This window comes from Nesoenas mayeri (genome assembly GCF_963082525.1).
Source record: "Nesoenas mayeri genome assembly, chromosome: Z".
In the NCBI taxonomy this organism is placed as follows: domain Eukaryota; kingdom Metazoa; phylum Chordata; class Aves; order Columbiformes; family Columbidae; genus Nesoenas; species Nesoenas mayeri.
This window is the reverse complement of record NC_137542.1, coordinates 35,792,745-35,804,696: the sequence shown is the minus strand read 5'-3', so window position 1 is coordinate 35,804,696 and position 11,952 is coordinate 35,792,745. Positions and strand designations below refer to the sequence as shown.

Here is an 11,952-nt window from a genome sequence, read left to right as displayed (position 1 = left end):
TCAACCTCAACCATTCAGTGATTTTGTATGAAACACCCACAAGCTTTTAATGTGAAGTAAAGAAACATTGATTTTACTTCTGTTGGTACTTGAAAAAAATGAGACCTGAAACTGAATCTGACCAAAGAGTTTCATTCCAGTGTTTACAGGGATGCTTTGAAGAGTGGTGAGTTGCAATGTGTAAGTACTACAAGGAACTGTTTTGGCTAACTAACAAGTTTTTCCTTTTTTTATTTTCCCCACTTGCCAGTAAGTAATTTGTTCTGCAGAAAGAACAATTCTTCTTTTGCTTGTAGTCAAGATACTGTTATTCAATCCAAATTTATTAATAAATCAGAACCTAAACTTGAGGGCAAACTTGACCTGAAGTTTTGAAAAATCAGAATTGATTTAGGGTAATTCTGATTGTTTTAGTAAGTTCTGGAGAAACAAACTGCATTTCAGAACGAGGCATTAATATGAACTGTGTGTTTCTCAAGTAGATTCCCAAATCTAACTGTAACTAGCTGTTCTTTACATAAGTAGTAATGACCACAGGTTTTTATCCCTAGAAAAACTAAAGTGAAACACAATGATTATAATGATCTCAGAATCACAGAATGGATGAAGTTGGAAGGGATCTCTGTAGACTGTCTAGTCCAAACCTCCTGTTTAAAATAGGATTGGCTAGAGCTGGTTGCTAATGTCTGTGCCTAGTCAGACTTCAAGCATCTACCCAGAGGGAGACACCACAGCCACTCAACAGATCAACCTGTTTCAATGTCCAATCACCCTTAGACTGGAGAAAAAAATAAAAATAAAAAAATCTTGTACAAGAGATTCTCCAGCCCCTGCATTGTCTCCATTGCCCTTCGGTGGATTTGCCCTAGAATGTCCACGTCTCTCCTGTAATGGAGAGAGGAGAGCTGGACACAGCACACTGGATGTGTTCTCACCAATCACTTCCTTTGACTTGCCAGTGGCATTCTTCTTAAGTCCAGGAGGCTGCTGGCCCTCTTTGCCAGAATAGTAGCTTTAATTAAATAAAATCTCCTGAAAGCAAAGAAGTAAAATTGCAGTAAAATATTGCGGAAAATCTTCCCTTCTAGTGACACTTAAATTTTTTGCCTGTGGTACTGGTACTGCCAGTCAGGAACAACTGTCTCCCCAACTGAACAGGTCAGGTCGGACAAAATGTGGTCATGCCTGGGAGGGTATTTGAGAAGTCTGTTGTCCTCAGTTCACAACTGTGATTCCATAATGATGTCTGTTTTGTTTGTTCAGACTGTTTGGCCTTGTTAATGGATAAATTCAAGATTAACCTATTCAAGACATTAAAAAATGGTAACACCCACTGCCAGCACTGTCGTCTCTGCCTTCCATAACAAATTATGCTAGCTGAAAAATTCTGCTAAAGAATGCTGAAGGATGAAAGTTCCATTTGGACCCTTCAGGATAATGATGAGTGTATAGAGCTCTTAATCCACTTTAAAAGAGTAACAGTCATAGCTGGAGTTCTTTGCAGAGGCAGGATCTATGTTTAAACACTATAAACATTGTGAATGGTTTATGACTTTTTTCCCATATTTTATGAAAACAACTGAATCAGTGCAAGTAATTCTCTTACTACTTACCAGGAAGTTGTTTCTTACGATGACTCCAACTTCCATTAAGTTTAGAGCAGACATAGTCAAAGCTATTGTTTGGCATCTGATAAAACAAGAGCAGCTCTTGTGATTGGATTTTTCAGTAAAATAAAGTCAGTCACCAGGAATTTTGGACTTGCTTAGTTTGATTTTTCAGTATAAGGGTACTTGACAGCAGTGAGCAAAGCTTAAATTCACTATAGGAACTTGGTTTGCAGTTTTCAGAAACCTGTAGGGTGACTGAGGACAGTGTCAGGTAACTGTGACGTATTTGGTTGCTACTGTTGAATGGGGCAGAAAGAGAAATGTTTTTGTGGTGAGAAGAAAACACACAGATAACCTTTTAATGCTTATAATTTGAGATTTTATTGCAGGTAACTACATAGTGCTATTTACTCTTCCTCTTCTTATCCCTGTGTGATGGTGCAGTATTGTGACTTGGTTGTCCAAGTCGCCTGCTGCATCATTAGGGGAAAAACAGAACATTTGTTCTATCATCAAAAGAAATAAAGAGCAGTAATGATTTTTCCTCAAAGCTTTAGTGCTTTCTGTTTCAACATCCAGCACAGGGATGTCATTCAATTAACTGCTCAAAATCACTAAAAAATTGAGCATTTTGTTGCTTTGAATAAATCAAGCTCAATCAGTAACTCACTAAAGCATTTCTGCACAGCAAAATCTCACAAAATGACTTAGTGCTAATTTGTAAAGGCCTTGGCTCAAGAGCAGAATCTGCTGTTACTGACAGAGTCCTTCTCTAGAACTTATTTTTTTAGAAACATATAAAACATGCTTTTTTTTTTTTTTTTTTTACTCTATTTTAGGAGTGGAATTTTTAATATATGGAACTGCCTTCTTAAAAAGGAATTGGTATTCAGCACCTGCATTCATGTAAGTGACAACTCAAGTCGGCAATGAATTTGTTAGCCTGGGCCATCAGAAGACATTTCAGGCTGGTGGTACACAGAAAAGGCTAGTTAGGTGGCTGACTAAAGTTAGCTGTATTGAAAAATAAGTGATGCAGTAATTCAGGACCATCACATTTTCCAACTTTTTTCTTTGTAGCAGTAAGTTGAAAAACACTTCTGGCTAATAGATGAGCTAACTTGAACGTTTTGGGTTTAAAACTGAATGCCAGACTGGGTTTCTAGTTCTGCAGGTGCCAGTCTCCAAGTCAGCATGTGTTCTCCGCACAGATCACCATGAAGACTACTATTTATATGGCTGCTGTGGCTTTGTGTTTATTTTATTTATGTGTTTATTTATTTTTATTTTACTGTTCATTTTATTTATTTATTTATTTGTGATATTTAATGGAAATCATGCCACTGTTGGGTATTTAAGGATTTTAAAACTCTCATCTGGATATGCATTGGACAAAAGTGGCTGAATAGGTGATCACTGTGCCACTAGTAACTTCACTGGTTTGCTACTGACTTTGCATCAAGCTTTGCAGTGAATTACTGTGGCATTAACAACTGATACTGGCATTCGGAATTACAATTATATCCACCCTACAGTGATCTCTCATTCGTAATGCTCCAAATGCTCTCAAGAGTTCTTGTTACTGAAAGCAAAACAGGAAATGTGAAAACAACATCAAAACAAACAAAAAATTCCTGATACGTTACATACATTCCATACATGAAAGTGCTTTCAGGTCTTACTGATATGGGACACACAATATTTACATCAATAATTTTAAAAAATTATGTTATACTACAAATGAATGGAATACTGAAAATCTCCCAACAGGCTCCCTAAAGAGAAAAGCATTTCAGACCTTTTCCAGTGAAGCAATTTCAGTTATCTGTGACTTGATGAGCAAAAAAGGAGACAATTAGCTACCAGGAAGTTTAATAATCATATATTTACCCTTTCACTGCGTATGTTTAATTTTTGACAAGGACTTTAAAATGATGGCACTAATGAGCAGTCAGCTAAGATCCAAATTCTTTTATGGGAGAATATGGCACATAATCCAGATTTCTTAGTTGCCTGGCACGTAACATGATTTTGTTAAGGTTCAAGAATCAAACACAAAGGTATATACTCCGTAGTCCTTGATAATGTGGATTTGCCCTCTGGACCAAACACTTAGAACGCTGTTAACGCAGTTTCTCCGAGACCAGAGCCCCGGGAGGCAGCGGACCCGCAGGGGCAAGCGGTATCGCCTCCGCCCAGGCCTGCTGTTCCCCATGTCGGCGCAGCCACACTCCGAGGTGCTGAGGCGCCTCTCCCCTCCTCGCAGGAAGCTCTGAGTTGCGGCAGGAGTGAGAGGACGCCGACCCTGCGGGCTCCCAGTGTCGCTCCCGCAACCTGCGGGGCGTTTCTCAGAAAAGAAAAAACCGCGTCCGCTCCTTCCCGCGGCTGCCGAGCGACGGGCCGCGGCGACGGTTCCTCTATTTTCCGCCACGGGGAAGTGAGCACGGTCCATCTTGCAATGTGACAGCTCTTCGCTCACATGCGACCAGACACACCGGGCGCTGGATGGTTACAACGTTTCGCGAAACATCTATCCCCCCAACCGGCGGCTCTGACACGGTGCCGTGTTTCCGGCAGCACCGCCTTCTCCGGGCGGAGCTTTCCGCCCCGCCGCTGGCTGAGCTCCATTTCTGGCCGCTGCTCTGTCGCCGTCAGGATGATCCCGCCGGTGCAGGTTTCTCCACTCATCAAGGTAAAGGCGCCGGGTGGCTCTCCCGGCGCCGTGCGGGGGTCCCGCTGCGCTCTGGGGCGAGGTGCGGCCGGTGGCCTCGTCGGGTTGGGGCGGGCGGGAGGCGACGCGCCGGGCCGGGCCGGGCCTGGCAGTGTGTGTGAGCCGAGCGAAGGGCGCGTCCTTGTCTCTGCCTCCCACAGTTCACCCGGTACTCGGCCCTGCTGGTGGGGATGATCTACGGCAAGAAGCGATACGGTGAGTGCGGCGCCCTGGGCGGCCTCTCCCCTCCCCTGCGTGGCTCGCAAGGGCACCTTGAGGCGGCCCGTGCGGGTCGCGCAGCTGCGGGCCCGGCCGCCATTTGCCCTCACCCTCCGCTGCGGAGCCCTTGCTGAGCTGGCCCGCGGAGGCAGGCTCGTAGCGGTGTAAAGACACAGATTCGTATGAACTGTGCCTTTGGGCCAGCGAAATTTTTGTTGGGTGTTGTGGTAGGGTTTGTTTTGCTTTTTCGTTTGTTTGTGGGTGTTTTATTTGGTTTGGTGGGGTTTTTTGTTTGTTTGGTTTTTGTGTTTTTTTGAGTGTGCTAGTAAGTGCAGAGCTCTGTGCTGGGTTCTAGAAATTGTTTTCTAAAGCAAATATGTTAATGACAGACTACCTAAAGCCTGTTGCTGCAGAAGAGAGAAGAATAGAGGCTGAAGAGAAAAAGAAACGTGAAGAACTTGAGCGGATTGCAAAAGAGCTTGCAGAAGGTAGTCCCTCAGTTTAATTTGTGCATTCCATGCCAAAGCACCACTGTCTTTGCAGGTGAACTGCCGTTTTACTGGAGTGTTTTTAAGAGAAATTTAGACTTACAGGCAGTGGGCTGCAGACTCCTGTGGATCCATGGAGCAGTGGTTAGGGTTCTGTGAAGGGTAAGCAGTGCTGCTGTTTGACAAGCTTTTCAAAGTGTAAGTAAGCATCAGTAGAGGAAAAGTTAAAAACACTTTTGTAGGAAATTATCTTGCCAGTATAATAGGCTCAGGCAGAATCTCTCAGCAAAGTGTATTTTATTAACGATTTTGCAAAACTGGGTGTCCTATCTAATGGTAAGCACACAGAACACCGCAAAAGGCAGCTGCTTGTATATCCCCCGAATCCTGGCCGTGAATTCCCACCCCTGTTCCGCATTGGTTGAGTACTGCAGGGTTTACAGACAACCTGACGCTTCCCAGATACCCTGTCTCGGTTTACCTACCTCATTAATTCTAACACACACCCCCTTTTTTTATTTATTTCAATTTAAAGTATGGCTCTTTGGCTAACCTTCCCCCTAGCTTAATTGTAACTGTAGGAATTGGTTTGCAGTCCGAAATTAATGCAAATGGATTTTGTTATACATTCAAGATCTGATAGCCACATGTCCCTCAGTCCCCACCTGCTGGGGTCAGACCTCAGATCTCCAGTTGAGAAAACAACATTTCTCCTTCAATGGCTCCTTACACTTTTGCAACCAAACAGGGCTTGTTAAGTGGCTGAATTTCATCTGAGAAAATGAATTGTTAAAAGCTGCTGGTTATTCTGTCAGGATTAACTGGAACTGTATGTTAACTGTACTCAGATGTCCTTTATTCAGCTGAATGCAGCAAACCTATGATCCCTTTTCTCCATGCAATACAAAAATCTCACAAATGTGACTGATGTTCTAAACCAGAAGTCATAGGTGACTGCTTGTAATAGCAGCTCAAGCTTTAAGTGGTATCACTAGTGTAGCATTAAAGGTCAGCTTCATTTGTTGTATATCTCACATGAAGAGGATGTGCTGAAGGTGATCAACTGAGAGTAGTACTGGTGCTTTTTTCTAATTCCACCATATAGTATTCCTGCTGCAACATGCTTTCCCTTGTCCTTAGGATTATTTCTTGGGTCCACTGTGCATTTCTAACATAGGACTCCTCTCCTCACCTTAGAGAGGAGTGTGTTCTCTAGCTTGAACTCACCAAGTTTGGTGGGTTTTTTTAGGTAGATTTTCAGTTATGTGGAGCTTGAAGAAAATGGATTAATAACTCAAGCTCTTCTTGGTGCAGCTACACACTTACTGACTATTTCCCTGCGAAACAGTGACATTCGCATTGTCCTAAACAAGACTGAAGTTAACAGAACTCCGTAAAAGTAAATTAATTACATGTATATAAAACCAAATACGCAAGTCAGTGAACTGTATTGCTTCTTGGAGATAAAGCTGTTTTGTGTGGCTGTTTTACTATCTTAAATATGTAGGTTCTGTTGGTCATGGACTAAACAAATGGGTCTTTTACATGTTTTCTAGTTTAGCTGAAACAGAGATAGAAGCTGTACTAGGTTGTAGCTACTCTAATTAATAATGGAGTTCTCTGATTATTTCTTTAGAATGTTTAATCTATTTAAAAGTGACCAGTCTGCCTTCCCAACAGTGGTTTTGGTGTGGTCTTCCAGTTAGAAAATAAATTGTAAAAACTTCAGTGCAATGCCGTTTTTGAAGATTGCTATTTACAGTTGCATCCAGTTATCCATCAGTAATGATAGCTTTTTCTAGGCTTATTTCAATTGTCAGTTCAGAAAACTGTCATTTACTGGTAAGTGAATAAAGTGCCTTTACCCCAAAGCAATGAGATAACTTCCACTGAATAAGCAGAAGCAGGAATCATAAAAACTGGCTGGAAAGAAATGCCATATTTAAAGGTAGTCTTTGATCTCACTAATGCTTTGCATATTTTAGTACTGCATGGGAGTGACTAGTAATCCTATGTTTGTTTTTACTTACCTTCTAGCAAGCGAAGAGTCCATATTGAAATGAACAGAAGATTGGATCTCACTTTTCACACATGAAAATAAATGGCTAGCTCTGAACAGTTCAGTGGTTTGTGGGCTCTGCATGCTCTTCTATCAATAAAGTACTTACAACACTTCAGTTGTTTGGTTTTGGTTTTTTGTTTTGTGTTTTTGTGTGTGTGTGTTGTTGATTTTGGTTTTTTGTCGTTTTGGTTTTTCTTGTTTGTTTGTTCGTTAATTTTTTTTTAGTGAATTGCACAGAACAACAACAGACTTACAGACTGTGACAGAAAGCATTTCTCACAAGCTGGCCATTGCTGTGGTTGAATCACCCAGTTGTAGTCCTCCAAGAGGCAGTCGCTACACCTATTACTCATAGGTAATATTTGTGATCAGCAAATAAGTACAAGTTATTATATGTGGGGAGGGGGAGAGGCTGGCATGGCACTGGCTCTGTGAACTGATTTATTAAATACTTGACCAGGGACTTGCTGTCATCTTTTTTCAGATTTGTTACCAGGGTGGATTACTGCATGATTCTTCCATTTGACAATGCAGTCAGATTTGATTGTGACTTGTCAAGCCATGCTGAGGTCTGAGGAATTTGTGCTGACACACTAGTGAAATGTTTCTAAACCCATTGATTTTGAGATTTAACAAATCGTCAAATGTTCCCCAAAACTAAGAATAAGTTACAGTCAAACTTTAGTTCTTATCTTGTAAGAAGTGACTGACTATGCAGGTGACTGACGTTTTAATTAGTGGCCCTTAATGTGAAATGTCTGCTTTTAACATGTAAGCTGCTAAAGTACCTCCTCAGCTGTACAGAACTCCAGTGTCGCAGAAGCAGTGAAAAAGCCTATCCTTGTAGATGGTGGTGTTGAGTGACTTGTTTTGTGTTCTTGTTTTTCTCACTGTAAGTAATACTAGTAACTCTCTCAAAGGTTCTGGGGCTCTGGTTTCTTATTTGGACAATGGATAGCTTCCTTCTTCTGACACTGCAGATAAGACAGCTGAAACTGATTTCAGATCTATTAGGTTGTCACAAAAGTAATTGTGATTTTTGCACTGGTGAAATTTACCGTTTGATATTGAAATACATCCTTAATAGGATTTAAAGTGCTTTTCTTGCCCTATGGGTTTTTTCCTACAGATTTAGTCCTTGCTATTTATTTTATATTTATTTTAGACTATGGAAATGAAAATAGAGAAAAAGCAAATTCAAGTGATTTTCTTATTTGAGTTGAAAATTAGTTGTAAAGCAGTGGAGACAATTCGCAACAGCAGCAATGCATGTGGCCCAGGAACTGCTAATGGGTGCACAGGGCAGTGGTGGTTCCAGAAGTTTTGAAAAGGACAAGAGAGCCTTGAAGTGAGGAGTGTAGTGACAGGCCAGTGGAAGCAGACAATGACCAACTCAGAGCAGTCATGGAAACTGATCCTCTTACAATTGCATTAGAAGCCACCGAAGAACTCAATGTTGACCATTACACAGTTGTTCGGTATTTGAAGGAAGGGTGAAAAAGTTTTATAAGTGGGTACCTCATGAGCTGACCAAAAATCAAAAAAAGCATCGTTTTGAAGTGTCATCTTAGTGTGTTCTGCGCAAGAATGATGAACCATTTCGTGATCGGATTGTGACATGCAATGAAAAGTAGATTTTAAGTGACAGCCAGCAACAACCAGCTCAGTGGTTGAACCGAGAAGAACCTCCAAAGCACTTCCCAAAGCCAAACTAGCACCAAAAAAAGCTCATGATCACTGTTCGGTGGTCTGCTGCCGGTCTGATCCACTACAGCTTTCTGAATCCCAGCTAAATCATTATATCTGACAAGGACGCTCAGCAAATCGATGAGATACACTAAAAACTGCAACGCCTGGAGCTGCCATTGGTCAATCGAAAGGGCCCAATTCTTCTCCACAATACCTGACCACACTTTACACAGCCAACACTTCAAAAGTGGAACAAATGGGACCATGAGGTTTTGCCTCATCTGCCATGTTCACCTGACCTCTTGCCAACCAACTACCACTTCTTCCAGCATCTTGACAACTTTTTGCAGCAGAAAGTGCTTTCCAAGAGTTTGTCAAATTCTGAAGCACAGATCTTCATGCTACAGGAATAAACAAACTTCTCATTGGCAAGAAATATGTTGATTGTAATGGTTCCTATTTTGATTAATAAAGATGTGTTTGAGTGTAGCTATAATGATTTAAAATTCACAGTCCAAAACTGCAACTACTTTTGCACCAACTGTGGCAGTTGCACATCCCTCTGAGATCTGGAGCCTTCAATGGGGCCGTTGATGGCTCTTTTAGAACCTTTTGTGCCCCACTGTGCCTGTCCCCATGTACACACCCAGGGTGGTACCAAGTTGTTGATAGTTACATCCTTCCCTACCCCGGGACAGGGTGACTTCACCTCCACCAGCTGGTGAGGCAGGAGGGGCGGGACCCTTGGTCAATTGACAGGGTCCCGTTAAAGACAGGGTCAATTGACAGGGTCGTTAGCAGAGGAGGTGCTCAGACTAGCTGCAGAGCTTCTGGACCATATTGTAATGTCCACAGCCAGATCTGACCAGACTATAAAACGGGGTTCCCCTTGTGGGAGTGGTCTTCTCAGAGCATCATGTCTGTGAACTGGAGCCCTCCCTTTAGAGCGGGATGATGCCATCTAAGGAGACTTCCCGGGATTCAGAGCGCCTCACCTCCTGTGGTGAGTGGTTATTTACTGGATATATCCTTGAATGAGTCCTTGACTAACCCAGGTGAGTGATTATTGCTTGTGGGTACCCTGGCGTCAGAGAGCTCTGGTTTTGTTTCTTGTGAGTGTGTGCATGCACACTGTGGATCCTCATTATTCTTATGTTGCTGTACCCCAATAATCTCAACAGATATCTGAACCTGTATTTTATGTTGTCAGAGTGCTAACTAATTGTATAAACCCTGTCTCTAGTTGGTTTATTTGCTGCACTTTCCCAGCTACAATAAAGTCTGTTTTGGAACCTGTTGTCCACCTAAAACTGACTTTGGGGTGACACTAACCTAATCTTTGTAAATGGTAACAGTCATCCAGGAAACGTTCTCATGTATTTTACTAAACTAATTTTAGTAAATATATAGTCCCTTCTAGATTATGTTTTCGAAGAAATAAATCCTTAAATGCTAGTGCACATTCTCAACTAATAAAGCAGTCCTGTGGAGTACAGGGACATCAAATTTAATGGAACAGGGTTTAAATTGTAAGTGTAACATATCTAAAAACTGCAGGGAAAAAGGATGTCATGATTTAACCTCAGTTAACAATCAAAACCATGAGACCTCTGCCCCAAATAGGAGAGAATTGAAAGGGAAGGGAGAAACTTGTGGATTGAGATAAACAGAGTTTAATAAAATAACCAAATATTAATATGCCACTACTACTAATACATATAAAATGAAAATGGAATATAAAAGAAAAAATACTCAATGCCTCACAAGCTCCACATGTGCAGAGTAAGACAGTCCTGGGAAGAGAACACCCTGGTCCTGAACAGCAAATGCTGGGGAGAGAGGACAAAAAGGCAGACAAGGCCCAGAGACCAACTGCGAAAGAGTAGAGCGGCAAAAGGCCAAACTAAGGGAACTCCTGAATGGATCACAACCAAAATGGATCAGAACTGGAATGGGTCTCCCCTGCCAGAAAACCTGACTCTCTCTATGAAACATGACACTAAAGGCAGGGAATATTCTCATTGACCAGCCTGGATGTCAGTCAAGGCCTGCCCCATCTATGCCCCATTCCTTGATGCCTCACACCTCCAGATAGAAAGCCCAGTAAGACCTTGGGTCCCAGACAACAGATAAGATAACAGTATGTTCTTACATTATTTTTATCCCAACTCAAAATCACTGGAAAGTTACTTGAAGAAAAACATTTTCTCCAGACAACTATGCTAGCTGCGAAAAAGAATTGTTCATAACTGCATGAAGAACATGAACCTAGTTTCAACCAAACCAGCACAAGGGGTTAAGATGGGATATTTTCAAGAAGAAAGGGGAGCAGGAAAATCAGCTACATGTTGTCATTGTGTTTTTTGTTGTTTCTTTGCTTAAATATATACTTCATGGTATTTAAATGATTAGGTGATGCTGATGAAAGTAAAGATCTAGGCTGCCAATTAGTTTAAAATTCTATGTCTGTAAAATAGAAATAATGCATCATATCCCAGCTCCTCAGGATAACACCATTTCTTACATACTTAAAAGCCAATATTCTTCCAAAAGCCTCTTATTTTCAGGAGCTGTAAATTAGATTTGAATTGCCAGAAAACTAGTTTGTTTGTTTGTTTGTTTTTAGAGCACCATTTTTCATCCCATGTCTGTGGTGCTAGACTGTAAACTGTGAAACAGTGGTTATGTGAAGTAAATGCTACTGGAAAACCACTGAAATACAACACTTGCGACTGAGCTGGGACTCAGTACTTGAGCAAAATATGATTATAGCAGAATGCTTATTTACTTCAGGCTGAAATATCTTTACTGCTGTTCTGCTAAGGGCTGGCCATAGAGGTAGGTACTGCTTTTATCTTTATGTTGCTGGAGCCGAACCCTGTTGCTAGAACAGCTGTGACCTGCTGCTCTCCAGAGTGTAAATGCACTCACTTTCATCTCCTCCTGCTGTCCCACCTTGTTAAAGTGTGGTACCTGCTAGAGAGGTATGGAATTTCATCCCTCCTTTCCTTTTACTTCCACTCTTGTGTCTGTTTATTCCAGCACTGATTTAGTCCCCCACCCCACAGGCAGTAGCACTGCTCCCCACAGAGGTGAGCCTGTCCTTGGTGTGCAAATGCAGTGCATTTCATAGAGCAGGGTCTCAGCCCATGCAGTGAGGTAAGAGGTCTCTCT

General features: G+C 41.8%; 1 protein-coding gene and 1 long non-coding RNA gene across 2 annotated transcripts; both read left to right on the top strand.

Annotated features, from left to right (window-relative positions):
- The first annotated feature begins 6 nt into the window (after positions 1–6).
- On the top strand, positions 7–3,834 carry LOC308051694. The gene is made up of 3 exons (XR_013923518.1): positions 7–180; positions 2,450–2,516; positions 3,743–3,834. It is a non-coding gene; the product is annotated as an uncharacterized lncRNA (long non-coding RNA).
- Positions 3,835–4,112: 278 nt separating this feature from the next.
- ATP5ME (ATP synthase membrane subunit e) lies at positions 4,113–7,204 on the top strand. Its single transcript, XM_080362283.1, has 4 exons — positions 4,113–4,302; positions 4,482–4,536; positions 4,929–5,027; positions 7,065–7,204. The coding sequence occupies exons 1-4, from the start codon at positions 4,267–4,269 to the stop codon at positions 7,088–7,090; spliced, it is 216 nt and encodes a 71-aa protein (XP_080218409.1). The 5' UTR covers positions 4,113–4,266; the 3' UTR covers positions 7,091–7,204.
- Positions 7,205–11,952: the final 4,748 nt, after the last annotated feature.

Coding starts and splice junctions, on each gene's coding strand:
- ATP5ME (XM_080362283.1), top strand. CDS start 4,267: ATGATCCCGCCGGTGCAGGTTTCTCCACTCATCAAG. Junction 4,303..4,481: donor AGGTTTCTCCACTCATCAAG/GTAAAGGCGCCG, acceptor TGCCTCCCACAG/TTCACCCGGTACTCGGCCCT. Junction 4,537..4,928: donor CTACGGCAAGAAGCGATACG/GTGAGTGCGGCG, acceptor TGTTAATGACAG/ACTACCTAAAGCCTGTTGCT.